The sequence below is a fragment of the Grammomys surdaster genome, unplaced genomic scaffold, assembly GCF_004785775.1.
Source record: "Grammomys surdaster isolate TR1022 unplaced genomic scaffold, NIH_TR_1.0 126048, whole genome shotgun sequence".
NCBI lineage: Eukaryota > Metazoa > Chordata > Mammalia > Rodentia > Muridae > Grammomys > Grammomys surdaster.
In genome coordinates, this window is record NW_021620860.1 from 4676841 (window position 1) to 4703977 (window position 27137).

Here is a 27137-nt window from a genome sequence, read left to right on the forward strand (position 1 = left end):
TCTCTCTCTCTCTCTCTCTCTCTCTCTCTCTCTCTCCCCCTTCCCTCTCTTGTCCCCTCCCGCCCTCTACCCCTCCTTCCCTCATTGGCTTGCTTTAATCAGGCATCTTGCCCCCTAGACCAATGGTCTATGAGCCCAAGTCACCCAGGTTAGACAGCTCTGAGCTACCCTTCTCCCCTCAGCCTTCCTAAATCCTGACTACTGAGCAGGTCATAAGGTGCACTGTGTTTTTCTCTCTACTTCTGAGGATGTCTGAGGGTTTCATTTTTATTATTATTATTTAGCTATGTGTACACGTTGGGGGTGGCATGTATACATTAGGATGCAGGTAGCCTCACAGTTCAGGAGAGGGTGTCGGATCCCCTAGAGGTGGAGTTACAGGCTGTTGTGAGTTGCCTGATGGTGGGTACTAGGAACTGAATTTGGGTCCTGTACAAGAGCATCACCTGCTGTAAACTGCCCACTCTACAGCCCAAGCTCTTAGGCTTTGTCAGCGAAATATTGTTTATGAGTGAGCATACACATGAATACACGTGCGCATACAGAGAGGAGGGGGAGGGAGGGAGGGACGGCGCTAGGTCTAGGTCTCTGCCATCTCCTGCCTCCTCTCCCCTTTCCCACTTAGCAGATTTTCAACACAGCAGCCAGAGTGATTCTGATTGGATGTGTCAACTCTGTCAATCCCCTGCTCAGAACCATCTCATGCAGAATCAGAGCCAGGGTTCCCCCAGTGGCCTTCTAGGTTCAGTCTGTGTCCCACTTACATCTCTGCGCGTCTGCGTCTGTCCCCTCTTCCCAGCCTTCCTCACAGGGATCCAGCCTGCACCTCAAAGTCTTTGCACACATGACACCCTCCATATACTCCAAAGGACCATTCCTGTTGTTTCCTATGTCATGTGTCACTCTCTGGCATCCTGAATGTCTTTGTCATTTATGCTTTTTGCTTCTTTCCATCCATTAAACTGTCAGGTTTTCTGTCTATGACTAGTGCATAACTGGTGCCTAGTAATACTCTTGTTTTTAAGAGAAGAAAGGGGGCCTGGTGATGGTGGTGCACGCCTTTAATCCCAGCACTCAGGAGGCAGAGGCAGTCAGATCCCTAAGTTTGAAGCCAGCCTGGTCTATGGAGTGAGTTCCAGGAAAGCCAGGCTACAGAGAAAAACCCTGTCTCAAAAACACAAAGAAACAAAACCCAACAACAAAAACACTGAAACCAAACAAACAGAATGAAAAAGAAAAAGGAAGAGTACATAATGAATTATCCTGAATGGACAAGGAAACGCTATCAACCAGGGCTCCGATCTGATAGCCAGGCTGAGGCCTGGATGGCCCACCATACTAAGCTTTGGTTGTAAACAGAGCCAAAAGGAGATTTTCTAAGGAGGGGGTATGGTACAGCTCTGGGCTTGAGATGCTAAGGAACAGCCTGGTTGAAGATGGAAGTAGGCTCAGAGGCCATGGCGACTGTCCAAGGGTGTGGTGAAGGCTGGGAAGAGACAGCTACTGTCAGGATTGCTCTTTTGGATCCAGATGCGACTCCCTGAATTCAGTTCTGATGAAGAACTTCCTAGTGCCCCTGGAAGCGGCCAGAAGCCAGTAATAGCTCACACTGCTCTAAGTGCCTTACAATTACCGGTCATTGAAACCTCCTACAATCTTGGAAGACAGGACTTAGGATCCCCAGGGCAGCCTTAATTTGCCCAAGAGCATAGAGCTGGCAAGAGCTAGCTAGGGCTAAAGACAGGCAGTCTGATTTGTTTGGAGGCAGCAGACAGATCAGCTGTGACCTTTCTGAACGGAGAAAGAGGCAACATTGAATCTAAGCCGTCATTTACCGGGTGGAGAAACTGAACTCAGACAAGAGAGGTTTGGTCAGCTGCGTGGAGAGAGTCAACGTGGTATCCAGGTCTCCTGGCCCCTGAGCCAGTGCTCTGAACACCTCTCCGCTCATGGCACCCAGCTAGTATTCAGCCGTGTGCACCAGGGTGATAGGTCCTTGCTTCACATGGCCAAATGGGTATCACCCACAGTGTGGAGAGCAAAGGGTATCCTGAGGGCTTGGGGGTACAAGGCAAGGTGGGGCCAGTCTCACCAGGGCACCTTAAACTCTTTTTCCATCTCTTCCCTTCCCTTCCCTGCCTCTGGCTCTGGGTTCTGGGCAGTGGGAGAGATGAATATTTAATGGTCTTCATATGAGGAAGCACTCCAGGCAGCGCCCAGCTACCTCAGCAGACAGGAGGAAAACAAGGAAGGATTGGTGAGGAGCCTGGGATAGGAGGTGGGGACAGAGGAGAAAGAAAATCCCTCTCCCACCAAGGGAAGCTCACCTCTATGGACCTGCCAAGGTTAGGCTGGACCCATGTAGAGCCAGCCTCAGAGATAAGGAAGTGTTGGGGGCTGGCGGGTAGAGGCCATTGTAGGGAGCAGTGTTCCCAAAGGGACTGAGGTAACAATACTGGCAGGGACTAGGACCAGTGGTGACAACAGGAGGGAAAAGAAGAGAGAAAGGCAGAGATGGGAGAAGGCAGGAGAAGCTGGAGCCCTGTGGCATCCCATGGGTAGGAGCCCCTTGGAGTTAGACCCAGGAATCACCCACTCAAATCAAGCTGGGGGACAGCTTTTCCACAACACTGACACAGCCCATAGCCTGCAGACAGCTCTGCCCTGGTAGGATGATCTCTCAAAATGGCAGTGTGTGCAGACACCAGAGGACGCTGAAGGCATGGAGGTCTCTCTCTCTCTCTCTCTCTCTCTCTCTCTCTGTGTGTGTGTGTGTCTCTCTGTGTGTGTGTGTGTGTGTGTGTGTAGGATAAGATCTCAGGTACTTTATACATGTGACCTGAAGAAAACGTATGGCGTCTGAACTGGAGTATACAGAAGTTTAGCGCGGTGTCGAAGGGCTGGGAGCCAGGCTCTCTAAGGTTCCCGACTCTGCCACTAATTTGCCATGTGCTTTATTTATTCATTCATATTTAACTATGCATAGATGAGCATGTATGCATAGAAGCCAGAGGTTGGTGTCCTCAATCCCTCTCCACCTGAGTTTTTGAGACGGGGTCTCTCACTGAACCTAGAGCTAACTGATTTGGCTAAACTGGCTGGCCATAAAGGGAATCCTTTCTTTCTCTCTCCAGCACTAGAGTTAGAGGTGTGCACTGCTCAGCCTTTTTGAGGGGGAAGGGACAGGATTATTCTATGTAGCCCTGGCTGTCTGGGAACTCTCTCTGTCGATCAGGCCGGCCTCAAACACACAGACATCCGCCTGCCTCTGCTTCTCAAGTACAGGAATTAAAGGCGTGTGCCACTATGCCCACCTTGTGCCCAGTTTTCAAGTGGGTGTTTGGGATTGAACTCAAGTCTTCACGCTTTCATGCTATTTTCTAAAAATTATTATTATAATTAGTGTGTGTGCCTGTGTGAGTGTGAGCATGAAGTGTGAATAAGAGTGTGCACATCAGAGCACACATGTGGAGGTCAGAGGGTAACTTTGTGGAGTGGAGTCTCTCCTTCCACCTTTATGTGAGTGGGAATCAAACTCAGGGCGCACAGCTAATGCCTTTAACGGCTGCACCACCTCACTTGCCTCCCTGTGATCTTTAAAGCAGGTCCCGTCAGCATCTGCACCTTACACCCCTTGTCTGTGCATCTAACATTATTTTGAGAATTAAATGATACACTGCATGTGTGATCACTTGTTCCCCACGTACTTGAAGAACCCTAAGCACCCTATCTGCCCTTCCCCCGCTCAATGCCTACTAGATTTGAAGGAAGGGGTCCATGGCTACGTCTAGTCTATCGCTAGACACCAAATCACACAGAACTTACCAAAAACTTCATCCACAGGTTCTCGGAGCTTTGAGGAAGCCATGACTCAAGAGAGCTGGGAAGGATGAGAGAATGGGGGGGGGGGGAGAGAGAGATTGATTATCCTGGATAAATGAAATGGCTCCAGTTGGCTGTGACAGTAAAGAGTCACTAGCTTTTAGCGTCCTGCCCACCCGCTTCCTTTCCTTAGCGCTCTTCCTCTGACCCTTGGAAGAGGAGCCTGTGGGGGCAGAGGCAGGAGACAGCATCAGGAAAGCCATAGCAAAGCCAATCCAGGCATAGCCAGCCTCTGTGAGCTGGGACCAGGGACATCAGTCCCTGCATTGCGTAAGGCCTTCAAGTCACTAGCACCCCCTAAAAGGCTCCAGCATCATCAAGTGTCCGGCATCAAATCTAGAAGTCACACAAAAGATTAAATCCAGATCTCTCGTTTTACACAGAAACAGAAGCAGGGGTGGCTGGCCCAAGATCTTGAGGCAATTAATGGCAACTCCAGATCTAAAACCCAAGTTCTTCCAGCCATTTAGCTACCTACCTTTTTATCTATCTGCTTGCCCTTCCTTCCCCTTCCCTTCCACTGCGTACCCTATCCATCCAACATCTATATGTCCATGCCTCTACCCATCTTTGCATCTATCAGTTCTTCCTCTGTCACCAGTCACCAGGGCCCTCACCACCTGCTGTTTTGAGCTACTCAGGAAGCCAGCACCACCAGCAGGGCCACTCACTGTTTCACACAGACCCACAGTCCCCACAGTCCTTGACTTGCAGATGGATGGAGACATTAAGTTTTCACAGAAGAACATCTCTAGAGCGTTCAGAATGTTCTGGGAAGGAGTGTGGATGGACAGAGTTGTACTGTTTAGGTTTTGGTATTTGGTTTGGTTTTGTGGTCGGAAGCAAGAAGAGAAAGCAGGTAAGGAAGGGAAGCAGGGGAAACGGATGTATCAGAAACACTGTGAACAGGCTTCCTAACAGGTATAGAAGACATGGGATAAGAATAGAGGGATGGCTCAGGCTAGGGAGACACTCAACAGCTGAGACATAATTTCCAGTTACTTCTAATACTCTGGTCCCTGGGAGAAGGGTAGGGCACTGGACCAGGCCACATGCCCTCTATTTCTCCTGTCATTGCATAGAGATTTCTCTGTGAGCTGCTAGTCTTGGCATCTCGGTAGCCCCACTTTACAGATATAACATTAATATGCAAGAGCTTAGAGGTGGATGTTGACCCATCTCCTGATCTCAGCTCTATCCTGAAGGCATGATCTGTAGTTCCGGGGCTGCTCATGAGGAAAGGATACTCTCAGGGGAGGGCTGGGGTAAAGGGAGCGGGAGCTGGTCTGCACTGGCTAGGATTAAGGCAAGCATTAAAACCACCTCCACTAGGCTAGAGGGATGCTTGGAGCTGAGCCAAACAATGCCATATGGGAGAGGTCAAGGATGTCTCAGCAAGGGACCCCTTTGCTGTTCTTGAACTCTGGGGTCTAATAGCCCCCTGAATATCTAGAATATTCTCTCCAGGCCTGAGAGGCCAGAGTAAGGTAGGTTGGTCCTCGACATAAACTGTATCTCTCATTGGATTGCAAAGCTTTCTCTGATTAGGATCCAGCCGTCCTTTCTCCAGATCTCTGTCCTAGGATGCAACCCCATTTGTTTAAAGCTACGACTCCGATCCCTGAGAAATGGAGGGCTTTTCATACTATCCTGCTTTCCTGTGTGCGTCTTATCTCGCCTTGACAGATGAGCCATGTGCTCTCCCTTCAGACTGGAGACTCAGGATAGTAGCTGCTCCTCCCACCAGAATGGCTGCTCTCTGCAGACAGTGGTGACACCTTCTCTCTTAAACAGAGCAGGCCAGCCCATGTTCTTTACTTGATGTCAATCCAGGGGTGAGGGCCTGTTATGCACTAAGGTCTATCACTAGCCCCCTTGGGTAGACTGGGGCCTCCAGCTCAGACTCTCAGCCCATCCTGATTCAGTATAAACTGCTTTCTTCAGCCCTGTCTCTAACAGCCTGCTCCCATAACTGTGGTGGCAGCCCGGGTGTGTGTGTGTGTGTGTGTTCCCACACTATCCCATGTAAAACTCCATGGATGTATAATATTCAGGTCACCTGCCCCTGTCACCCAACTCTCTCCTCCCTAAAACACAGCCTAGGAAAATTAGATACCCACCTTTACCCGTCTTCCCACTTCTGCTCACAATCTTTTACTCCTGGGTGTTCAACTACATGAGGATGCAAGTGAACCTGTTCCCTTGGACAACCTTTGGGCTCCCTTGTCACCAGACCACTCCCTTCCCCTAACAGCTACCAATTCCTGGAGGACCATTAGTCACCTCTGACATTTCTCGGGGAAAAGGAAAGGCAGGTGAGTTCCAAGCTACCTGGAGCCCAAGGGAAGGAGAAAGCAAAACAAAAGGCATACAACCTGGGGATGGAACAGAAGAGGAACTAGCAGATTCAGAGGTAGAAATCTGCAGTGTCCACAGGGAGCTGAGAAGAAAGATCAAGAAAGAATGGACCGGGAGGCTCAGGGAAAGGAGCTGGGTAGCCCTGATGCCCCACCATGGGGTGAGAGAGCAGAACAGAAAGCCTGCCGCTGCCCCACAAGCAAGAGGGGAGAAAGGGGCCCAAGTAGGAGAGAGGGAAGTAGGAGGGGGGAAGAGAGAGAGAGAGAGAGAGAGAGAGAGAGAGAGAGAGAGAGAGAGAGAGAGAGAGAGAGAGCTGACAAGTCCCAGAAGTGGTTGACATACAGGCTAGTGTGCAGGAGCAGTTGTTGAGCTAGGAGCAGAGCCCCTCCCATGCCCTCAGCCTTCAGCCAGCCCCAGGCTTGGAGCAGTCCGCAGGAGTTTGACAGCTGGTCCAAGCATCCTAGAAGATGGGGTTGGTGGACAGGGCACCTACTCTTATCATAGAGTCCCCTCTCTAATCTCAGAGGTAGAACAGTTCAACCCACAGGTCTAACTGTCGGATAGGAAGGGGTTAAGGCCTCTCCCCCTGCCCCCACACCAGTTGTTCTTCTTTCTTTTTTTTCTTCATATTCTCTCTCTCTCTCTCTCTCTCTCTCTCTCTCTCTCTCTCTCTCTCTCTCTCTCTCATTAATTCAAATTAATTTCTTCAGCCTGGAGAAAGGGGATTAGGGACACAAACCCTATTTCTGTCCCCACCCGACAGCCCAGCTCCCCAGTCCAGTGAGGTCTCCCTAGGGACAGAGGAAAAAGGGCCCTTGTGGCTTAGATCCATTTAGCCCTACTGAGGGTCCCACCTTGAGTTCAGTAGTCTCTGGCCACGTTTCCCCTTCCACCCTAGGGGACCCGGCCCCTCACCTCCAGCATCCGTCATTTTCAGCGTCCGGCGCCCCGGGAACCCCTCAGGCCCATGGTGTTCGGGGCAAGTGCCGGGCAGGAGAGGGGCGAAGGACTTTCACCCCGGTCGCGGGGGGCTCCGGGCTGGCTGGAGTCGCTCCATCCCAGGGTGTTGTGGGGGATCGGTGGGGAAAGTCCCGGAGCCGGAAAGAATGGAGAGGCGAGGTGTGTAGGGATGCAGGGAGAAGGTCTGCGGGAAGCAGGAGGTGCGGGCGGGGCTGGACCGGGAAACCTGACGGGAGGATGCTCCGTGTGTGCGTGCGTGTACGTGTGTGTGTGTGTGTGTGTGTGTGTGTGTGTGTGTGTGTGTGTGAGAGAGAGAGAGAGAGAGAGAGAGAGAGAGAGAGAGAGAGCGCCTGAGAGTCACCTCCTGCCCCGCCCCCGCCAAGCCCCGGAGGTCGCGGACCCTCGCGCCACCGGCTGATTTGTGCAGCGTCGCAGTGGCTAGGTCCGTGGGGGGTCGCGTCGCCCGGGATAAGGCGATGAGGGGGGGCGCTTGTGGGGAGGCCGGGCGCCCCGGAGACAAAGAGCGGTAGGAAAGGAGGGAAGAGGAGGGCGGGCGGGGCGGAGGCAGCAAGGACCGAGGGGAGGAGGCGGCGGGTGCCTGCGGCCGGGCCGGGGATCCCAATTGCCGCTACTTCTCGGACCGCGGGAGTCTCGACGCTAGGGAGTCTGCGCGCGAGTGGCAGGGAAGCAACCAGGGAGGCGGTCCTGCCTCAGGACGCACGGGGCTTTCCGCCTCCTCTGCAGGGTCTGTGAGGGCTTCTGATTCTCTTTTATTCAACAAGCATCTGCGTAGCGGCCAGCCTGGGGCGCTGAAGCAGAAAGGGACCGCGGTTGAACAGAACAGACGTGGTCCAGTGCAATCAGAATTCAGCCAAATGGGATGACCCAAGCCTGAGAGCTGTGGGTCCAGTAGCGGGAAAGATATTTTAAATTCTGGAGGGGGCGTGCACCCAGGCACTGGAGTAGGTCACAGGGAGGATTCCTAGAGAAGTGTGGCTACTCCTGTTGTCCAAGCTATTGGAGACTTACTCCTGGGCATTGCAGGGTGGATGGACCAGCATAGAAAATTGAGGTTGGAGAGTTGACACTTTATTATACTACTTCCTGGCCCCCCTCAAAAAAAAAAAAAGGTTAACGGAGGAGGGAGGTGTTCCATCATGATTTTAGGAAGACTCGTTGGGCACCCCAGTGAAGAACGGACTGCAAATAGCAGCCGGAAATCTGGGCGCTGGCCTCAAGGGATTGTTGAACGATGACAGCAGTGGGCATGAAGATTACAGATCAGGCTGAGAGCTATTCTGGCTATAGAATTGAAGACACAGACAGGATTTGGAGCCGGCTGGACAAAGAATTGAGAAGGAGGGGTCTAGGTTGGCTGTGGGTCTTGGAGGGCCTGGCAGTTCTGATGCTAGGGGTGGGACGTGGAGTGGATGAGCTCAGACTTGGACCTGGCAAGCCAGAGGTGGTGGCAGGTCAGTGGTGGTGGGTGTGGTCATCAGCTAGATACCATGCAGCAAGGCTCGTGGTGTGTCAGGTACCTCTCAGATTCTTTAACGTCACCTTCCCAATAAACCTCTAAGTTAGGGGTTTCTCTTGTCCTCTAAGGTGCACAGGCCACACACTCACAATAAGAAAATGACTTGTTTAGGAGTAAGTGGTGACCTTGGAGAAAGCCTAAGACTTAGTGTAGTAGAGTCTGGATCGTTAGAGTACTCCTGATGGCTTGTGGGAATGGGCCACTGCCAAAGGCCTGTGGGAAGCAGCATGTTGAGCCAAGAGTTCCCAAGAACTGTGAGTGGGAATAGCATCAATGGGGCTCAGAGCATCCCAGAGCTGGAGGACCTCTGGATAGACAGAGAACCAGCTGAAAGTCTGGTTAGACTGTAGGTTCACATGGAGGAGATGATGTCTCTGGCGACCACTCTTTAGGGCAGTGGTTCTCAATCTTCCTGACGCTGCAACCTTTTAATACAGTTCCTCATGGTGTGGTAACCCCCAGCCATGAAATTACCTTTGTTGCTACTTCATAACTATAATTTTGCTACTGTTATGAATCATAATGTAAACATCTGTGTTTTTGGATAGTCTTAGGTGATCCCTGGGAAGGGGGTCGTGACCCACAGTTGAGAACTGCTGCTCTAGGGTTATTATAGGAGGGGTGTGTGTGTGTGTGTGTCTTCCAATGCAAGAATGGAACTCTTTTTCCTAGTCAGACCTAAGGTGCTGAGATATGGGGAAAAACCTACCTGATCTCTTCCCCTGCAGCAAATGCTTGGCTTATGGCAGATTTAACCAAGCTCCCAGAGCCCAGTAGATGATGGTAATGGGTTATCTACTTTGGTTGATGGAATTAATATGACCACAATCTCTCCAAACCACTTGACAGACCCCCGAATGGACATATTTCATGGGTAAGTCACAGCTCAGGCCTGAGAAACTCCCAGAAAAGACATACACAAGGTGCCCAGCCATACAACATGCTCAATATTTAAACACGAAGTACCATCCAACCATTCCTTGGACTATCTAGGAAGGTCCCTTAGATGAGGTAGGCACAGGTACTAAAAACCCCACATTTGTCCCCGCCACCCAGGAAGGGCCACCCACTTCATTTCCCAGCAAGGATTCCTGAACAGGGAGTTAGCGGTTCTGTGGTTCAGGGACTTCTCACCTAGCCATGCTGACCTGAGTCTTCATGTTTGGGGAAGCTGTTATCATGGGATTCAGCAACACCTGGATCTACCTATATTCCCTATACTCCCAATGTTCCAAGGATGATGCGAGGAAACGCACTGAGAGACCACCAGCATTGCTAGTTTTCTGACGACTCTAAAGTAGGTGTCAGAGCTGGACAGGTGCTCCATGGCCCTGAGGTGCAGAACCAGTTTTGAGGGTAGGTAACAGGAAGCCATTATTTGGCCTGGCAGGAGTGTTGAGTTCTGCAATGGAACTAGCCACTAGGGAATGGCTCCCCCGGGGCTGTTAGTGTCATTCTTATAGAGACCACTCCTCTCTAATGCCATCAGGGGCTAACCAGGCCAAAGAGCCTGGAGACTGGGACTTTTCTTATCAGAGAAGATGAGAATCATCCCCCAACCTCACCCCAAGCTACTGAACATAGTATTTGCCTCCCAGGATCCGTACAAGAAAAGGCTGTGCTATTTACTGCAGAAGTCTCATTACAATTCGCTTCCCAGATTCACCAAAACTTGTCCCTGGAACTGAAAGCTAGCTAAGGGAGCAGCTAGGACTATACGGGGCCTCTCAAGCAGCTCAGGAGGGACAAAGAACTTTCTTTTTGACCTTAAGGACAATGCTCTGGACAAGTTATCTTCTAGGAAATCTTTGGTCCTCCTGGTACTTCATAGGAGACCTCTGGGGTCTTGAAGATTGCTTGGTTCTCAGGAAAGGTGAGTTGCTTTCGCTGTATTCAGCTCATCCTCTGGTTTACTCTAAAGACCTCATGAAAAACAGACCTAAAGACACCATTTAGAGAGCTCAAGAAAACTGGGGAATGGTGGCAAGTGAGTTTGCTGGGGTTAGAGAACTGAACTAGCATTAAGATCCTCTCTAGATCCTGTGCAAAATGAGGAAAAGGAGAGGATCTTCTGGCATCCCTTCCCACCCCTACAACAGCGCATCAAGAAACCAGGCGGCGAGGCTCTGGGGGCTGCTTTTATGGGGACGACCTGACAGAGGGCATGGTCCGTACAAAACCAGGAACAATACATACATATATATATATTATATACAGAGACGGGGTCCTCCAAGGGCAGGGCAGGAGTGCTGCCGGCCAAAACCGGAAGTACATCGAGGGCCCGCCCACCCGGCTCCGCCCCCTCCATCTGCCTAGGTGAAGTGCAGGGGCCGGGCACTGTGACAGCCAGCTCTTTCTGGGGAGTCGGGGCACGTCTAGGGGAGGAAGAGAGGGGCAAGAAATACTGATTGATGGTGTGGTCTATTTACAGGGGACTGGGAGAAACCAAAAAGGATAGAACTGAGTTATTTTAAAAAGAAAAAAAAGCAACAGAAACTTAGGCTTAGGGCAGGGGGGGTGGTATGTGGAAATGGCAAGAGATGGATTCTGAAAGGGGAGGGTACCTGAGGGGGTCTCACCTCCCTTGGTCCAAGCCCCAATTTGGGGTTAAAGTGGGGAAACTGAGTCAATTTCACTTAGAAAGCAGGCTGACAGCAAGCAGCCCTGGTCTCCAAAAAGTAGTAAAATTTTCCCCTCCAGTGAAAACATTGGAAAACAGTGGGGGGGGTGGAGGAGGGGAGGCTGAGTCCCTTTGATGTTAATACAAGGCTTCCAGGTGTGGCCCAAAGCAGGGCCTAGCTCCCCAGGGAGAGCTCTGCAGGCACAACACCTAAGCTGACTTCCCTCCCTCCCTCCTGACATTCCTAGGCTAGACCAAGGAAACCCGCAGGCCCCTGGAGTGGCCTCAGGGCAGTTCCAGGAGGAGTCCTATGGCTGTTTGGCACCTGGGAGAGGGGAGGCACAAGGAGAAGTTGAGGAGGGCTGTTGCCTTTCCTAGGAAAGGGAGCTGGATTCCAGGTGTTCTGGACTTACCCTTTCCCCTAATCCCATTCACCTCCCCCTGAAGGATACAAGAGAAATCAGTGCAGGCCCAGGCCCAGCCTCTGGCTCAAGGGTGGGCTCTATCCCTCCTGGGACGGGGAGCAGGGGTGGGAGATGTTGAGGCAACCCCTCCAAGCAGGAGGCCAGAATGCAACAGACAGCACAATGATGGGGAAGAGGAAAGGGCCAAGAACGGAGAATCTCAAGTCAAGAGGCCCAGGGGCCATGCGGACCCTGTGGGCAGGGAGCAGCCTCCAAGTGGTGAGATGCTGGGAGAGCCCCAGCTCCACTCCGGTCCAGAGACACAGGCTGGAGGTTATAAAGTCTGGCAGTTTGGTCTGCAGGTCCTTGTGTCCATCCACCACCCAGGCCAGCTCTTAGCTTCTCTCGGCCTCTGCGCCTCAGCCTCACACAGGGCAAGGAGGCCACTCTTCCAGCCAGCATTGTCTGCCCTGGCCACCCAAAAGGGGCCTGTAATATGGGCCCTCTGGTCCCTGAAGCTGGGGGAGGTGGGGCGGAGGAGTAGGGAAAGTCGGGGCACCTGTCCCCAGGCTGGTAGGGGTGGGGCGGGGATTGAGGACAGGGGGTGAGGATAATGGGAGGGGATTATTATTGTCCGGTCAAGGAGTTATTCCTGTTAAGTAGAATTGGAATTCCTCAGTGTTTGCAGGTTTCCTTCCAGTTCTGAGATCTAAAGAACAAAGAGAGGAGGCATCAGGCCTGGCCACTGAGCAGAGTCTGAACCTTCGCCCCCAGCCTAGGCTATGACCTGAGCTCCCAGCCAGCACCACAATCCCTCCCAAACACCATTGACTGAGTACTGGATTCCGGTTTCCATGACACTCCCTCTGTAGGCTGCCCAGGCCTCTACCTTGTCCAGAAGTTTGTCCATTTCCTCCTTCCTGGCTAGCTCCGACTCTTCCAGTACCCGACGCTGGGCGGTCTCTTTTTTCAGGAACTCGATCTCCCTGAAGACAGGCAAGGAACAGATGGTGGATTAGGGTGTATGGTGTGGCTTTGGTCCAGGATGAAGGTGGTTTTCCCAAAGCCTCAAGGGCCTGTGTCTGGTACCCCATCATGGTGTCCTCTAACTCTGTTCACTGTCTCCCTCTTCAGCTGGAGGAAGGCTGGGTTGGGGACTACCACTAAAGGCTTCTCCACCTGTCTGGACCCAGACCCAAAGCTCTTGACACATACTTTTGCTGGTAGTCCTTGATGAGCCGCTTGGCCTTGCTGTACTTGCGCTCCAGGGCCTGATATTGGGCCTGAGTCTCCCGTAGGTGCTCATCCACAGCCTGGCACAGGCTCTGGGCCTCACCCCAGTAGCCCTCTAGCTTCTCCATCCGTTCCTTATTCTCCTCCACGCTCTGCTCCAGCTGGGCCTTCTCTACCCGCCAGCGCCCTTTCTCCTGCTCCAGACTCTGCAACTGTGAGGAAAGAGCAGCCCTGGGTTGGAGGGGACCAGAGTAAGCCCCTGGAGACAACAGCCTCTAAGGACTCTTCCACCTGTGGAGCCAACTGGCCCCCAACTACTAATTCTCTGAGGCTGACCTTAGAGTGCTGCTAGCAGGCCATGAGTCACCAACAACTAGAAACTTCTGCCAAGAGGATAGTAGTGACATGCCTCAGGGCTAGTAAGATGGTGGATATGAAAGACAGTCACCACCAGCTCTGCACCCTCTGCAGCCCTGGTGTGCTGACCAGTCCTTAACCCTAGAGACTCTTCAACAATCCAGCTTTTTTCCAGCTCCTAGGAGACTGTATTCCTCATAGCTCAGTCTGCATTCTTCTGTCTCCTCAAGACACAGCACCACCTCCCACAGCACCTCCATGCACAGAGCTCCAACTCCTGAGCTCCTGCCAGACCCTGCACCTAATTTAGTCCTACCTCACAGCCTTTCAGAGGCACCATGTCCCAAACAGCACTCTTCCCTGGTCTGAAGCCTCCTCTCTTCAACTGCCTGGTGGAAGGTGCTGCTGTCCCATTGCAGTCTCAACACTCAGTCTCCAGGTCCTGGTTGTCCTTGTGTCTTACTTGCTGCAAACACCTTGTGCTTTCTAAGCCTAGCTACCTCAGGCCTTCCTGCAGACCCTTACACTTGCCACAGGGCTGTTGCAAGGACTGTTCCTTCTGCTAGGAATGCCCCATCTACCATTCCTTGTACACTTGCGGTGTTGTCAATTTCCCAGAGGAGCCTGCTGGGACTACAGTAGGGCAGCATCCCCTGCCCTGCAAGCGGATGGGGTTCTTCCTACAGGATCAGTAACTCTTCAGGTAGTAACAACCGTTAACAATATGCAGACTCGTAAGACACACAAGGACAAGGATCAATTCTGCCTTTCCTCATAACTGTGCCTGATGTGGGGTTAGCTATCTAGAAGTTACCTTAGATGTCTGTCAGTTGAATGCCGCTCTGCTTTCTGAGCCTGAAACCACCTGTGACCCACTGTCTGCTTCATGCCCTGAGAAGACTCCCGAAATGCAGTCTCACTTGCCCTGCCTTCCCATCCCTGGCCTGTACTCTGACTCACCTTAACAGCCTCTGCCAGGGCCTCTAACCAGTTTGTCTATTCAAGTCTTTCTTACCCCCAAAATCCCCTTCCCACACCTGCCTCCATTTCCTAGGTGGTAAACTTCCAAAAATATCCTAGGGTCCACAGCTCCGTGCCTGTAGGATGGAGGCTACAGTTCTTGAAGGGCGACATCTATACGGTGTCATTTTCTAGCTTTCCCATCAGCCAGCTGCCTCTTCACCTCTCCCAGCAGGAACAGCTACCATGCTTGCCAGGCCTCTTCCCAAAGCCAGCCTGCAAGCTCCCACCCAGACACTCCTGCTCTGCCCCGGACGCCCTCCTCTACCTATGGAGAAGATACACGCATTCCTGTTGCGATGTATCTTCATGGCCCCTGGAGATTGGTTTCTCCTACTATCCCGGAAACCCCGTGGGAGTTGGGACTCCTTCAATATATAGAAAATCTGTGTGTCTACAATGCCTGGGAGCATGTGGGTACCCAATGTGCTTGTAAGCATCTGGTATGCATGTACAGTAGCCATGTGTGTTACCAGCTGGTGCTGTTAGAACCAGCCATGTGTGATGCTGGCCCAGGTGAAAATGTGCACGTCCTCGGACACTCTTCCTAGACTAGGTGGCCTGAATGGTGGTCATGTTTGTATGTTTCTGTGACCTCAAGGGCAGAGTAGGTCTACCTTCTCAGGCCAGTGCCTCTGACAGAATCAATCATGGGTGTCTGGAAATTGTATCTGTGCAGATGGAGTGTGTAGGTGTCTGAGTGAATGGGGCTGTGGTTCAGGCTGGTATGTGTCACTATGTGCACTGCTGTGTACTCGAGGGAGTCAAAAAGCCTCTATCTCATCTCAGGGCCCCGGGCAGAGTGGACGCATGCTGAGCACTAAACACAGACATCAAGAGTAAGACTTGGTTCATCAACATGGAATTGCTGATACTGACTTTTGACTGAGCACCGCCCCTGAAGCAGGATGCAGATTTCCTGTATCTGCTGTAGATTTCCATGTATCGTCTTGTTGGCTTCTCATCTACACAGCTCTATGCTGTTACACCACACCTTACACATGAGGGGAAAGAGACCCAGTGAATGAATAGGGGAACAGATGGGCCACAGCTCTTGGGCTCTTAATCCTGGTATCTCTGGTCTCACAGTAGCCCATGATGAACTGTCATACATAAGGGGGGGTGAGTGTGCCAGAGCTCCTTCCTCCAGCCCTCAGCCCAGCTCTTCTGCATGCACACATATGCACACACATGCACACGAGCACGCATGCACACCCTCACCTTCCGTTTCAGCTGCTGGATTTCCGCTTCAGTGACAGCATGCTTGATCTGGAGCTGCAGACAGAGGGTGGCACTCAGCTCCTAGGGCCAGCTACCCACCTGCCTTCACCCAACTGCCCCGGGGCCCCTCTTCCAACCTCCTTGAACTTGTGCACCAGCTTTTCGGGCTCCATCTCCACAGGGGACAGCGCATCCTCATTCTCTGCTAGTTCAAACACCTCGATGGCCATCTCACCCCCTGGGAACGTTGGGCTCAGTTCTTCATCTTCGTCGGTGGCATACTCTCCTGTCTGTGGAGGAACGCAGACAATGTGGGTCCGTCTACTCCACTTCCCTCAGCAACCCCGCTTTCAGGCCAGAGACTGGCAGCAGTATGCTCATGTTGGACCGGGAACAAACCAGGGAGTCTCCATGGCTAGACACTGACAGCCTGCAGAACCTTCCTGTACTGTTTTCTCCATAACTTGGCTTCCTTGAGAATCCATCCTTCTCCTAATCAGGTTCCCTAGATTAGGGGCTCTACCCTGCCCTCAGAGTAAGGACTCAGAGTAGATTGTGTTTTCCTTCTAGTTACAGTGAGACAGAAGAGTAGGACTCTTCCATTTGACTAGGAGTTCTCTGAGGGGAGGGTCTACTTCTCTCTCAGAACATAAACTCCCCCGGGGCTTGGGGAGTTTTTGTTGCTGTTTTGTTTTTGCTTTTTGTTTCATCAAGCCTGGAAAAAGTAGAGGCAAATGACTGTGCTGCTTCATCTAACCACCAGAGGGCAGTCATGGCTCTACCTCATCATCATCCTCTCCATACTGGGCGTATCTCTGCTCCATCATCTCCCGCTGCCATCTCTCCTGCTCCAAGGTCTGCTGAATTAGCTGGGCCACTTCACTCTGCTCTCCAGGCCGCTCCCGGCCAATCATGAACCTGCAGGGGCACCAGAGTCATCTGTCATTCTGGCGTCATCCCAGCCTGTCTACAGCTGGGAATGCCACTGCCCTCCTTGTGTGGGGCCCTCCCTCCAAACCTAGGCCTTCCCAGGGGAGGTGAACTGAGAGCCTGAGCCCAGAAGCTGTGGAGTTAATAATGAATAGGGGAGCTGGGCTCTCCCAGGGCTGCCTACCAGGAGAAGCAGGAAGACCTGCTAGCCTCCCTGGCCTGCTGTGGGAAGGGGGTGTCAACCACACTTTGGGCTGGGCTACAGGGAACACGGGCTCAGGGGCTCCCAGCATAGAAGCTGTTGCAACCCATGAGAAAACAACCACCACAAAACCAAACCAAACCAAAAGCACAGGAGTGGGCAAAATGACCCATCCTAGGGGATGGGGAATAGACCGTAGAGGTGTCTTGGGTGCCTTCCAAGCCCCTGGTCAGGAAGGGGCAGGGTGATGGCAACTGCGATTAGTATGGGGAGGAAACAGTGGGACTTCCAGGCACCAGCTCCTCCTCCCTAGGCCACCCACATCCTGTTTCTCTCCAACACCCTTTCCTGGGGGCAGCGCTCCTCTAGAAGTGGGGCAGGCAGCAGTCCCCAGGTGTCCTGCCGGAGGTGTGCACAGACTTCTGCTTCTTTAGTGGAACCACCTAACCAACAGGATATGGGTCGGGTCTGGGATGAAGCTCTCAGTGGGAGAAGCGAGTTTGGTTTTCAATAGGTGAGTCAGAGGCAGAAGCAGGGAAGGAGAAAAGCCAAGTGAACATGAAGGAACAGGAGTCCCCGTGGTGAACAGCAGCCAGTGATCCAGGGATGGGAAGGCAGGCCTGGCAGGGGCTGTGGGCACAAGTCCCCAGGCAGGGACCTGGTGCCGAGTAGACTAGCTTTCTGACTGTTCCCTGACTCTCACCGCACTCGGCCTTTGGTGTTCCTAAGCACAGAGGCTGCAAAGCTCTGGGTCACTCCCACCAGGCTTGTTCCGTCCACCTCCACCAGCAGATCGTTCACTTGGATCCTAGGGAAAGTGACATTTGTTATAGGGCCATGAGAAGAACAGGAGCTGGGTTAAAGGTGGACTCTTCCCACTGGAAACTCAAGGCTCAGTCCCCACAAGGTTGCTGGAAAAGGCATTCGAGCACAGAGAGCCAGGCAACACAGATGCAGGTATCCAGGACTTGGAAAGGTGGCAGGTACACTTCCTGCAACAACCATACTCTTGACTCCAGTCATACTCAACCGGGTGATTGTGACCTGCTTGGGGCTCATTTTTACACGACATATGTCATCACCCCAATGTCCACCCAAATGCCTTGGACCCAGGCGTGCTCCTCGCCTACTCACACACCAATCCACATCTGGAAAGTTGCACACTCCCAACACAATCTAACTGTGGGGGTGTCCTGCCCGGCCAGGAGCGTAAGATGGGGTGGCAGCCTAGCCTGTGAGGGATGGGGGAAGATGTGTTTAGCCTGTGATGGGATGCAGAAGATGGGGGAAGATTTGGATACCTTCTGCCTCAACTTGCACCTCCTAGGAGGTGTCGAGCCTCTCGGGGCTCCAAGTGGAAATGGAGAGAATGCCTGAGACAAGCAGTTTTCTCCCTTACAGGCCATGTTCTCACGTGGGCACTCGCCCGTAATGCTCACTCACCTGCTTTGCTAGCAAACAGGCAGCAGTGGCCCAGCTCTGGAAAGGCAGGGAAGTGCCAGGAAGGATGCCATCCTTTCTGTCCCTGCTGATCTCATGCCACCTACGCCACAGCAAGCAAAAGCCCTCTGAATTGGGCACCCATGCCTCTAACATGACCCTACAGTAACCCAGCCCTCACTACTCTTCCCTGTCACGTGGAGGGGGTGTGGGTGTCAACCCTTCACAGCTATCCTGAGGGAAAGCCTTATAGCCGTTCCCACTTCCTCCCCGGCTACACACGCAGGAGAAAATCTGGCAGAGAGCAGCCTTCTGACTTACAGAACCCTAGGCCTCTGGCCATAGACGTTCCGCACAGGCACACCACACCTATGCACATATAATGAGCAACCTCAGCTCCAAAACATGGCCACAACTAGCCCAATCCTATCCATCCCTGGATCCCTGGCTCTCTACACTCCTGCCCCATTGGTTTCCCCCTGGGAACCCCTTCCACTCAGGCTGGGGACATACAGCTGACAGAATGCTAGCGCTGCATGCATGAGGCTCTGTGTTCACAAGGAATCTTTCATCTCTATTTATCTATTTATTTTTGGTTGTTTTTATTTTATTTTCCAAGACAGAATCTCAGTATGCAGTCCTGGCTATCTGGGCACCCACTCTGTAGACCAGGCTGGCTTCAAACTCAGAGATCCGCCAGCCTCTCCCTCCTGAGTTCTAGAATTAAGGGCTTAGGCCACTACACCCACAAGGAACCTTTTATATACTCACCTGGCCTTGCTAGTTCCTACCTAGCCTCCCGGTCTTTTCAGTATCACTTCCTCCAAGAAGCCCACCTCATCAGAGTGGCCAGACCCTCCTACTTTTTTGTTTGTTTTGTTGAGACAGGGTTTCTCTGTGTAACAGCCCTGGCTGTCTTAGAACTCTCTTTGTAGACTAGGCTGGCCTCAAACTCACAGAAATTCAACTGCCTCTGCTTGCCTCTGCTTCCCAAGTGCTGGTATTAAAGGCATGTGCCACCACTCCCGGCTAGGCCCTCCTACTTTGGGCCTTCATATATTCCTCCCCATTCATCCGGTTTGTTTGTTCTGTCTGTTATCTGTCTACTTTACTACACTGCTTGTTTTCTGAGGGTAAGGCCCTCTACACTGACTGCCAGGGCCTGGCACCAACCCAGTGTGAGTTAGGCCCTCAGTATTTGTTAAGGGAAAGAAATTTGAAGCCTTATTCCAGACACGCAGCCCATGTTCTCCCTACTAGGGCCAACACACCCCCTAAGCCAGTACGCACCGTACTAGGTACAGCCGAGGTTCACACCCCTCCCCCACAGAATGTGTGAGGCCCTGGGGAGGGCTTCCATCTGTTCGCGGCTGTCACCCCAAAGCCTGGCACAGCACCTGCACAGCGGTGCTCCATGAACATCCGAAGAGACACACACAACACACACAGGCCTCCCAGAGGCTGCAGCCCCCCACCCCATGATGACTGCCAAAACAGACTTGAAGGAGGGGGAAGGGAGTTGAAGGAGGGTGGTACCTGCCATCCCGATGGGCTGCACCACCCTCAGTCACAGTCTTGACGAAGATGCCCAGCTTCTCCAGGCCCATGTCGGCTCCGGCACCCATGCCAATGATGCTGATGCCCAGGCCCTCTGAGTCTGTGAGGCAGAAGGAGGAAAGCCATAGCTGACAGGGAGCCTCTACCCTATACCCACTCCCTTTTCATAAGCATTCCCCAAGCTTAGGAGTCACCCCATGATGGGAAAGAACTATGGCTCCACCCACCTCCCTTTTGCCAGGCTAACTCCTATGGGTTACTTCCTGCCCTTTGCCCTATCCTGTGAGCTGACAGACAGCAGGGCGTGTGAGGGGTGGCTGGGGTGTGGCAGACTGCTGTGCATACAGATAAGGCTGTGTGGCAGGGATGGGGACTGAGCCAGGACTTAGCCCTTAGCCTTTGGTCTCTAATTATTCTCTTCCAAGCCCAGAGCTTCAGTGACTAAACATGGATACCCACTGCCTAGCTACACCTGCACTGCCCGACCCGAGGACCTCTAGCATCTAGTCATATGACCTTGCCCATGAACACTCCGTGAGGACAGGCACCTCTACCCATGAGATGCCAGGCCTGGGAAGCAGCCAGATTTCTCTCTTCCAGCTCCAGGCTCTGCTAAGTCAAGTGCCCACTAGGCACTGTTGATTGTTCCTGCCCAGTGAGTGCATCCACTTCCACTAAGCGATTGCTGACCCCACTGTGGGAGTCTGTCATCCACTGTGACCCCTCCCTGTACCTATGCCACAGTGATCTTTCTTTTCTTTTTTTTTCTTCCTTTTCTTTTTCTTTCCCCACCCCCAAGACAAGGCTTCTCTGTAGCCTTGGCTGTCCTGGAACTCGCTCTGTAGACCAGTCTGACCTAGAACTCAAGAGATCCGCCTGCCTCTGCCTTCCAAAGGCATGAGCCACCATTGCCCAGACACTATGGAACTTTTTTTTTTTTTTTTTTTTAAGATTTATTTATTATATATGAATACACTGTAGCTGTCTTCAGACACACCAGAAGAGGGCATCAGATCTCATTACAGATGGTTGTGAGCCACCATGTGGTTGCTGGGATTTGAACTCAGGACCTCTGGAAGTGCAGTCAGTGCTCTTAACCACTGAGCCATCTCTCCAGCCCACTGTGGAACTTTCTAGAATAGAAAGTTTTCCCTGACCCTACAATAGCTCCCACTCCGTCTCAGAAATGACTATGCTCTCACCATGCTCCATGCCACCCTGCCCAGGCACTCATTCTATGCCGAGCGTACCTCTCCATTTAACCCCACTTTCCAAATGGCTCCTCTTTAAAGCTCAGCTCTGAGGAGCTCACTTTCGAGCGTACTCCCTTGGTGAGCTTCTATCAAACACAGCCTCCCTTTCCTCCCAGCACATATGACGGCACATACGGCTGAAATTAGAGGAGCCATCTCCCTGGGAGCCTGCTTTTACCTATCTCTGTGCCTCCAATAGAGCCCAGGACCACCTACACTGTACTTAGGAGATATGTCGCCCGAGTATCATCCCTTGGCAATACACTGGAGACACCAGTGGCTATTGGTGCGGAAAAGGAATGCCAAGAAAGGCAAGTCTAGGTGCTGGAGTCAAGAAGTCTAGCATGTGGTTACCCACAGAGGTAGCAGGGCAGAGGCTAGCACCACGGAAGACCCCAGTGTGTGTCTAAGATTGGCCTGGTCTCTCACCCTTCTCCAGCTCCACAGGAAACAGTTCCAACCTCTCCACTCGCTTCTCTAGTTCATATTCCGCAGAGGCCGCCATGGGATCCACGTCCTCGTTGCGTCGGTCATAGTCCTCGTTGGAGTAGGTGCTAAATACCTGGGGAGGTGCAGCTCTTAGGTCCACAGGAGTGCAAGAGCACATTGGCAGGAGAAGGCCCTTGGGCCAGCTGAGTCACTTGAATCCCCATGTCTGTCCAGAGGCCTTTCCCTTACACTGATCTCACAAGGAATCCAGCTCCCAGCAAATGGCTTCCTAGTTCTAGAGTCCCAGGAGCGAGAGAGCAAAAGATCCTTTCTTCGTGGTACAGTCTCGGGAGGACCAGATGGACACTCCCAGGGAGACTGCAAGGTCTGGGAATCTCCAATACCAGGGCAGGGACAAAGGAAGAGACAAGACCTAAGAGCCAGACAGTTGAGGGTGGACACAGAGGAGGAACAGGCTGAACAGAAGACAGGAAGAGGAGGAGGGGAGGAAGGATGGAGAAGACACTGGAGGATGCCAGATGGGGAGGGGGATGGGTACAGGAGGGAAGGAGGAAAGAGGCAAAGGCACCAGGACCCTTCCCTGCTCAGACGCTGAAGTGGATGGCCAGAGAGGGGTGGGGAGGAAGCAGAGAAGCTCCTTCTACTCCTACTTCCATGGAGAAGGGAAGGCTGTTAAATTCCAGGTAGACCTCAGAGTCTCAGAGAGCAAGAGATGGGGAGAAAGTGGAGCCCCAATGGCCCTCCCACATTTCAGAACTGTGTCTCTGAAGAACAGTACCCCTGTCCACAGGTAATGGAAGAGCAAGGCACAGGCCCCAAGACTGGGGCTCTAAAGGGACCAAGGATCATGTTCAGTGGCAGTCTGCCTGGCCTTGCAGTGTTCCCTGTGCCCCTCTGCTGATTCTCTTCTTCTAGGGTCTAACTCCGACCTCTTCATAGGATCAACCAAAAGGAGTCAGGGAGTCAGGGCTTTGTGAGTACCTGATGCTCACTTGGAGGAACCATGGTGGGTTTGTTTGTTTGTTTGTCTTGGCTTTACTGCTAGCTAGGTTGGCATCTCTGAAGTCAAGTGAGGGCAGGAGAGGTAGAAGCAGCTCTTATCAGCTGGACGGGCCAGAAAGATTAGAGGAAGACACTGTCTCCAGCAAGATCTGTGCCAGCATCTCCTCTGCTCCAGGAGCATGCTTGTGGGCAACCTGTAGGCAGGTTACTCCTTTGTTGGGGCTTACTGAATCCAAACCTCCAGTCTCATCACAGAGGTACGCTGCCATGGTGGCAGGTAGAGAGGACCAGCTAGCAGCACAGCCGGGGTTTACGTGCTCACCTAGCTAATGCTCTAGACTCTACTGTATCGGGCACTTTCATGCTCATCCAGCTACTGTGCAATGGCCAACAGACTGTTCCCCAACATCTGGCTAGCAGTTCCAGCCCTGAAGCCACAGACTCTCAATTCCACATGGAATCTATTACCCAAGGTCATGGGGGCTGCTTATCCAGTAGCAGGGCAGCACCAGATTCTAGATGGGCTGTGGTAGGCGGGTCACTAGTGACTTATCCCTGATGCAAAGGTGTTCCAAGCTTTAGGACCAAAGAGTGGCATAAGCCTGGGTCAGCAAACTGGCCTTGTCCCATCTCTTCACCTAAGGCCTTTGGCCTTTACCCTGTGCCCAGAGACAGTGTCCCCCAGCCCTCTCCTAGTCAACCAACCCCTCCTCACTTCCAAACACACACTCCACTCTGACTCCCAAAACACTCTGGAGGCCTGACCTAGGCCTTGTCTTCTGTTCACAATCTGTTCACCTTTTGCGTCCTCCCTGCTGTGGGAATCCCAGGCAGGCCTCAGGCTCAGAGGCCCGCGACCACCAGTCATTCCTCTTATCAGAAGGCCCTGGGTTCAGCTATCTCTTTGGCTGACAGTTTGGAATCATATCCTCTGCCCTGAGCAGATACCCTAACCTCCATAATGGTGATAACTGGGTCAGGGAGGGGCAGAGAACCCTGGCTTCAGAAACAGTGTGGAGGTGGCAGAGGAGAAAAGCCTGGGGCCCTGGCCAGGCTGGGGAGGACGAAAGCCCCAGTGAGGCCAAAAGTCAGACACGTGGAGCCTCTGCACTGCCTTGGCTCTCACGCTAGTGGCCAGCTTGCTTCAGAGTCACCAGGGAGTCCAGAGCACTGCTCCAAATCATGTGCTATTTTTTACCAAAAAATCAGGGTAAGGCGTCAGATATAGACAGAGGCCCAGACCACATTCCCTCTCTATGAGGGCATGGGGCTGCTCAAAAACCCCATGGGGATGCAACAACTGCTTCTGACACCCTCCCAACAGCCTCTACTCCTTCCTGGATCCCACCGCCTTCACAGGGAAGTCTTCCAAACCCCCAGGGAGGGAGGGGTAAGGGGCTGGCCACCCTTAACCTTCTGGACCTCTGCTGGCCTGGGGGAAAGGAGGAGGTGGAGAGTGAGAGAAACTTGGGCAGCTCTGGTGTCCAGTAGTAGCTATGGAAACTGCAAGTAAACACATGGGTTTTGGCTTCAGAGGGCAAGGAGGAGCAGGGTCTAGGCCAAGAAAAAGTCCTTGGTGCTGTATACTCCCACTGGGGCAGGCCAGGTGCTAGGCTCAGGCTTGGGTAGGGAAGAACAGACCATTAAAGCTGGATGTGGCAGCTGGGCTCACAGGGCAGGGGGAAATGGGAGTGGTCTCCTGTTCTTAATTCTCCCCAGGGGACATCTTTTCTCTACCACCACTACTCAAAGGATCTCAAAGCGCTGACTGGTACAGTTCACAAACCAATCACCAATAGTGGTGTTAGAGAAAGGGGGTTCTACTACCGCCCCCCAGCAAGCCCCAAGCCTCTTTTAAAGTACATAGAAAAAATGGAAAGAGGAAGGATTCCCAGGGCTACAGGCATGAAAGTCTGCCAGGCACCTTAGGGGAACTTCTAGATTCACCGCCCTCTTCCTGTAGGGCCTGCTCCTTTAAGGACTACATAAGATGCCCCTTTCCTGTACAACCCTGGATACGGGAAGCTGGCCCAACACAGACCCTAAGGTGTAGGGTCTCTCCCCCAGCCCCAGTCACATGGCCATCCATGGACCAGCTCATCCTTGAAGTCTGCTTCCTTCTTTCACTTCTGCAAAGTTGAAGCTGGGGTACTGTCAGGGAAGAAGAGCAGCCTCCCTCTGCATCTTTGTTTGGGGAAGTTCCTAGCTCCCCTTTCTCTCACCCCATAGAGACAGCCTCACACATCCAGAAGCAGGAAGTGTCCCTAAGCTCCCCATCTTTCTCTTCCTGACAACAGGGCATGTGTAGGAACTGTATCCCCAGGACATGTCCCACACCCCTTCAGGCCAGCCAAGTCCCAGCCTCTGGCAGCTTCTGGAAGAAAGAATGTCTCAGGGAGGAAGGGAGAGCAGGTGTCCCAGAGTAGGCGTGGAGCAGGGAGGGATGCTGGGCGGGGTTAGGAACCTGAGGGCAGGTCGCAGCAGGCCAGCTTCACAATCACAGACCTGAAAACCTTCCCACTCTGACAAACAGCTGGAAGTTCCCCCACGCCTCCCTCATTGTGGAAACTTCTGGGAACCCGGCTGGGTGGCAGGGGCTGACTCAGCCTGCCAAACACGGATATCTGGGCGGGAGAGACCACATGCACGTGGCAGGGGCAGCTCGGGGGGCCCAAGGGGGATCACTCACTTGGATCGGTGCAGTGCTGAAATGGATCTTCCGGCTCGGGGCCGGGTCCTCCTCCTCTGAGAGCCCGGGAATCTCCACACACCCTGACTCCGGCTCGTAGGGGGGCTCCCCATCCTCCTCGTCTTCTTCATCGTCCTCCTCCAGGGCACTGCCCCCAGAGTCCTCCCCGAGTCCACTGTAGGCGCTCACGTCTACCAAGTCCGCTTCCGAGAAGTCCTCCTTCTTGGATTCATCCACCTCCTCAGGTGCCATGTCCGGGGCCCGGCCATTGTCCAACCCCCTCTCTAGCGTCGCCACTGACGCCGACGCTGTCTCCTCCTCGGGGACCGCTTCACCCTTAGGTTCCTCGGGTGCAGGGCTGGCTGTTGTGGCCGAGGTACTGCCATTCTCCAAGGCTGCATGGACGGTCACCTCGGCCTGGATCACTTCCCCGGGAGCCGACTCAGCCTCAGACTCCCCACTTTCCTCAACCTCCACCGGCTTGATCTTGCGCACCTCCCGCGGCTTAGGTGGAGGTCGGGCAGGGGCCACCCGGTGCTGTGGGGGCTGCTGCCCTCCGGGGCCACGCTCTTTCTCGGTCGCGGCATCTCCAGACGGGGCGGGAGGCGGCGGCGGTGGCTGGAACACCCGGGACCGCTTAGTGACCAGCTTCGAGTTGACCTGGGGCGCCCCCGCGGCCCGAGGGGGCCCGGGTGCACGGTGAAGGCCGGTCCTCGAGTCGGCTTTCTCGAAGACCGCACTGAGCTGGCTGACCGTCGGCGACACGGCGTCAGCATCCAGCTTGTCCAGAGCCTCGGTGCTGCCGTTAAAGCGAACCACGACGTCCAGCTTCCGGTCCTGCAGGCCGGCGCGCTCCTGCCTCAGCAGCCGCCGCGCCACGGCCTCCTTGTCGCCACCGGAGGCCGCGGGGACGCTCCGTTCGAACAGCTTCCGCGTCTCCTGCAGCCGGGACGGCGGGTGCGGCAGCGGAGCGGGCTGCGCCGAGGGCGCGGGCTTGGAGTCGAAGCGGCTCACGCGCTCCGACACACTGGTGCCCAGCTTGAGCAGGGCACTGTGGTCCACGTTCTCGTTCAGGCTGCTGGCCCGCGGCAGGGACAGGCGCACGCCGCGATCCGACGCCCGTGGGGCCTCGGCCATGCCTGCGCCGCCGCCTGCCTCACCCGCCGGCCCCGCGGTGGTGCCCATCTGCAGGAACATACTTTTGATGCGGTGGACGTTGGAGCCATATTTCTTATGGTGGGCCGCCTTGGGTGTCTCGTCGGGCCCCGGCGCATCGGGAGGCTTTAGTGCCTGGATGCCCGCTTCGTAGGCGCTGCGGTGCGGGGAGGCGCTCCGGAGGGGACCCCCGGGCCCCCGAGGCTCCGTCTTCATCATGGTTGGGGGAGCCGGGTTCGCATCCCCCCGCTCCCCGCTGACCCCCTCCAGCAGGCGGCTGGCCAAGTCGGGACCACCGCCCCCTCCCCCTAAAGAAAGAAATCCCGAAAGGCCTTCTATAGAGTCCCCCTGAAACCAAGCTGCCAAAAAACAGTTAACCCTGCTTTAAAAAAAAAAAAAAATCTCCGAGCGCCCTGTGTGGGTCGCCTCCCCCAACCAAGCTGCCAAAGACAGCCAGCCCCCTTCGAAAGCTCTAGCGGCCTGGTGCGGTCGCCCCCACCCAAATTGAAGAAGCGGAGGCTGGCTGGAGCCGCTGGGACCGCGAGCCCAGCCCGCGAAGCAGCGGCCGCGGCACCGGCTCACATCCTTCGAGGCGGTGTCAGCGGCGCTGGCGGCGCAGGCGCCCCCTACTCCGGCCGGGGGCCTTGGCTCTCGGGGTGCCCGGCATCCCCGCGCCCGTGACTGCTCCGCTGACCCGGGCCGCTCCGCCGCGCCTCCCTCCCTCCCTCCCTCCCCCCCGCGCCCCGAGCCTCGGTCTTTCTCTAGCTCTGCCCGAACCGCGGCTGCGGGAGACCGAGCGGCTGCCCTTCTCGCCGCCGCCGCTGGGGGACTGGTACCACTGGGTCCTAAAGGGATAGGATTTCCGGG

General features: G+C 53.9%; 2 protein-coding genes across 3 annotated transcripts in view; both read right to left on the reverse strand.

Annotated features, from left to right (window-relative positions):
- The window catches only part of Samd14 (sterile alpha motif domain containing 14), a 15777-nt gene extending 7918 nt beyond the window's left edge, over window positions 1-7859 (reverse strand). For both annotated transcript variants that reach the window (XM_028755017.1, XM_028755016.1), the window contains exons 1-2: window positions 7156-7859; window positions 3826-3880 (exon numbers count right to left, since the gene is read on the reverse strand). In XM_028755017.1, coding sequence (XP_028610850.1) covers window positions 3826-3837 — 12 coding nt within the window. In that variant the 5' untranslated portion in view covers window positions 3838-3880; window positions 7156-7859. The remainder of the gene's footprint in view (window positions 1-3825; window positions 3881-7155) is intronic.
- A 3002-nt stretch (window positions 7860-10861) lies between these two features.
- On the reverse strand, window positions 10862-27005 carry Ppp1r9b (protein phosphatase 1 regulatory subunit 9B). Its single transcript, XM_028755015.1, has 10 exons — window positions 25116-27005; window positions 21404-21536; window positions 19701-19821; window positions 17428-17532; window positions 16375-16510; window positions 15730-15882; window positions 15593-15646; window positions 12977-13206; window positions 12651-12747; window positions 10862-12470 (listed from the first exon to the last, which is right to left on the reverse strand). The coding sequence occupies exons 1-10, from the start codon at window positions 26487-26489 to the stop codon at window positions 12417-12419; spliced, it is 2457 nt and encodes an 818-aa protein (XP_028610848.1). The 5' UTR covers window positions 26490-27005; the 3' UTR covers window positions 10862-12416.
- Window positions 27006-27137: the final 132 nt, after the last annotated feature.

What these genes read in the sequence shown, in the direction of transcription:
- Ppp1r9b (XM_028755015.1), bottom strand. Translation starts at nt 26,489, where the DNA reads ATGATGAAGACGGAGCCTCGGGGGCCCGGGGGTCCCCTCCGGAGCGCC. An exon ending in TCCTGTGGAGCTGGAGAAGG is followed by an intron (nt 19,822 to 21,403) that starts GTGAGAGACCAG and finishes TCTGCCTCACAG; the next exon opens with ACTCAGAGGGCCTGGGCATC. An exon ending in ATGGAGAGGATGATGATGAG is followed by an intron (nt 15,883 to 16,374) that starts GTAGAGCCATGA and finishes GTTCCTCCACAG; the next exon opens with ACAGGAGAGTATGCCACCGA.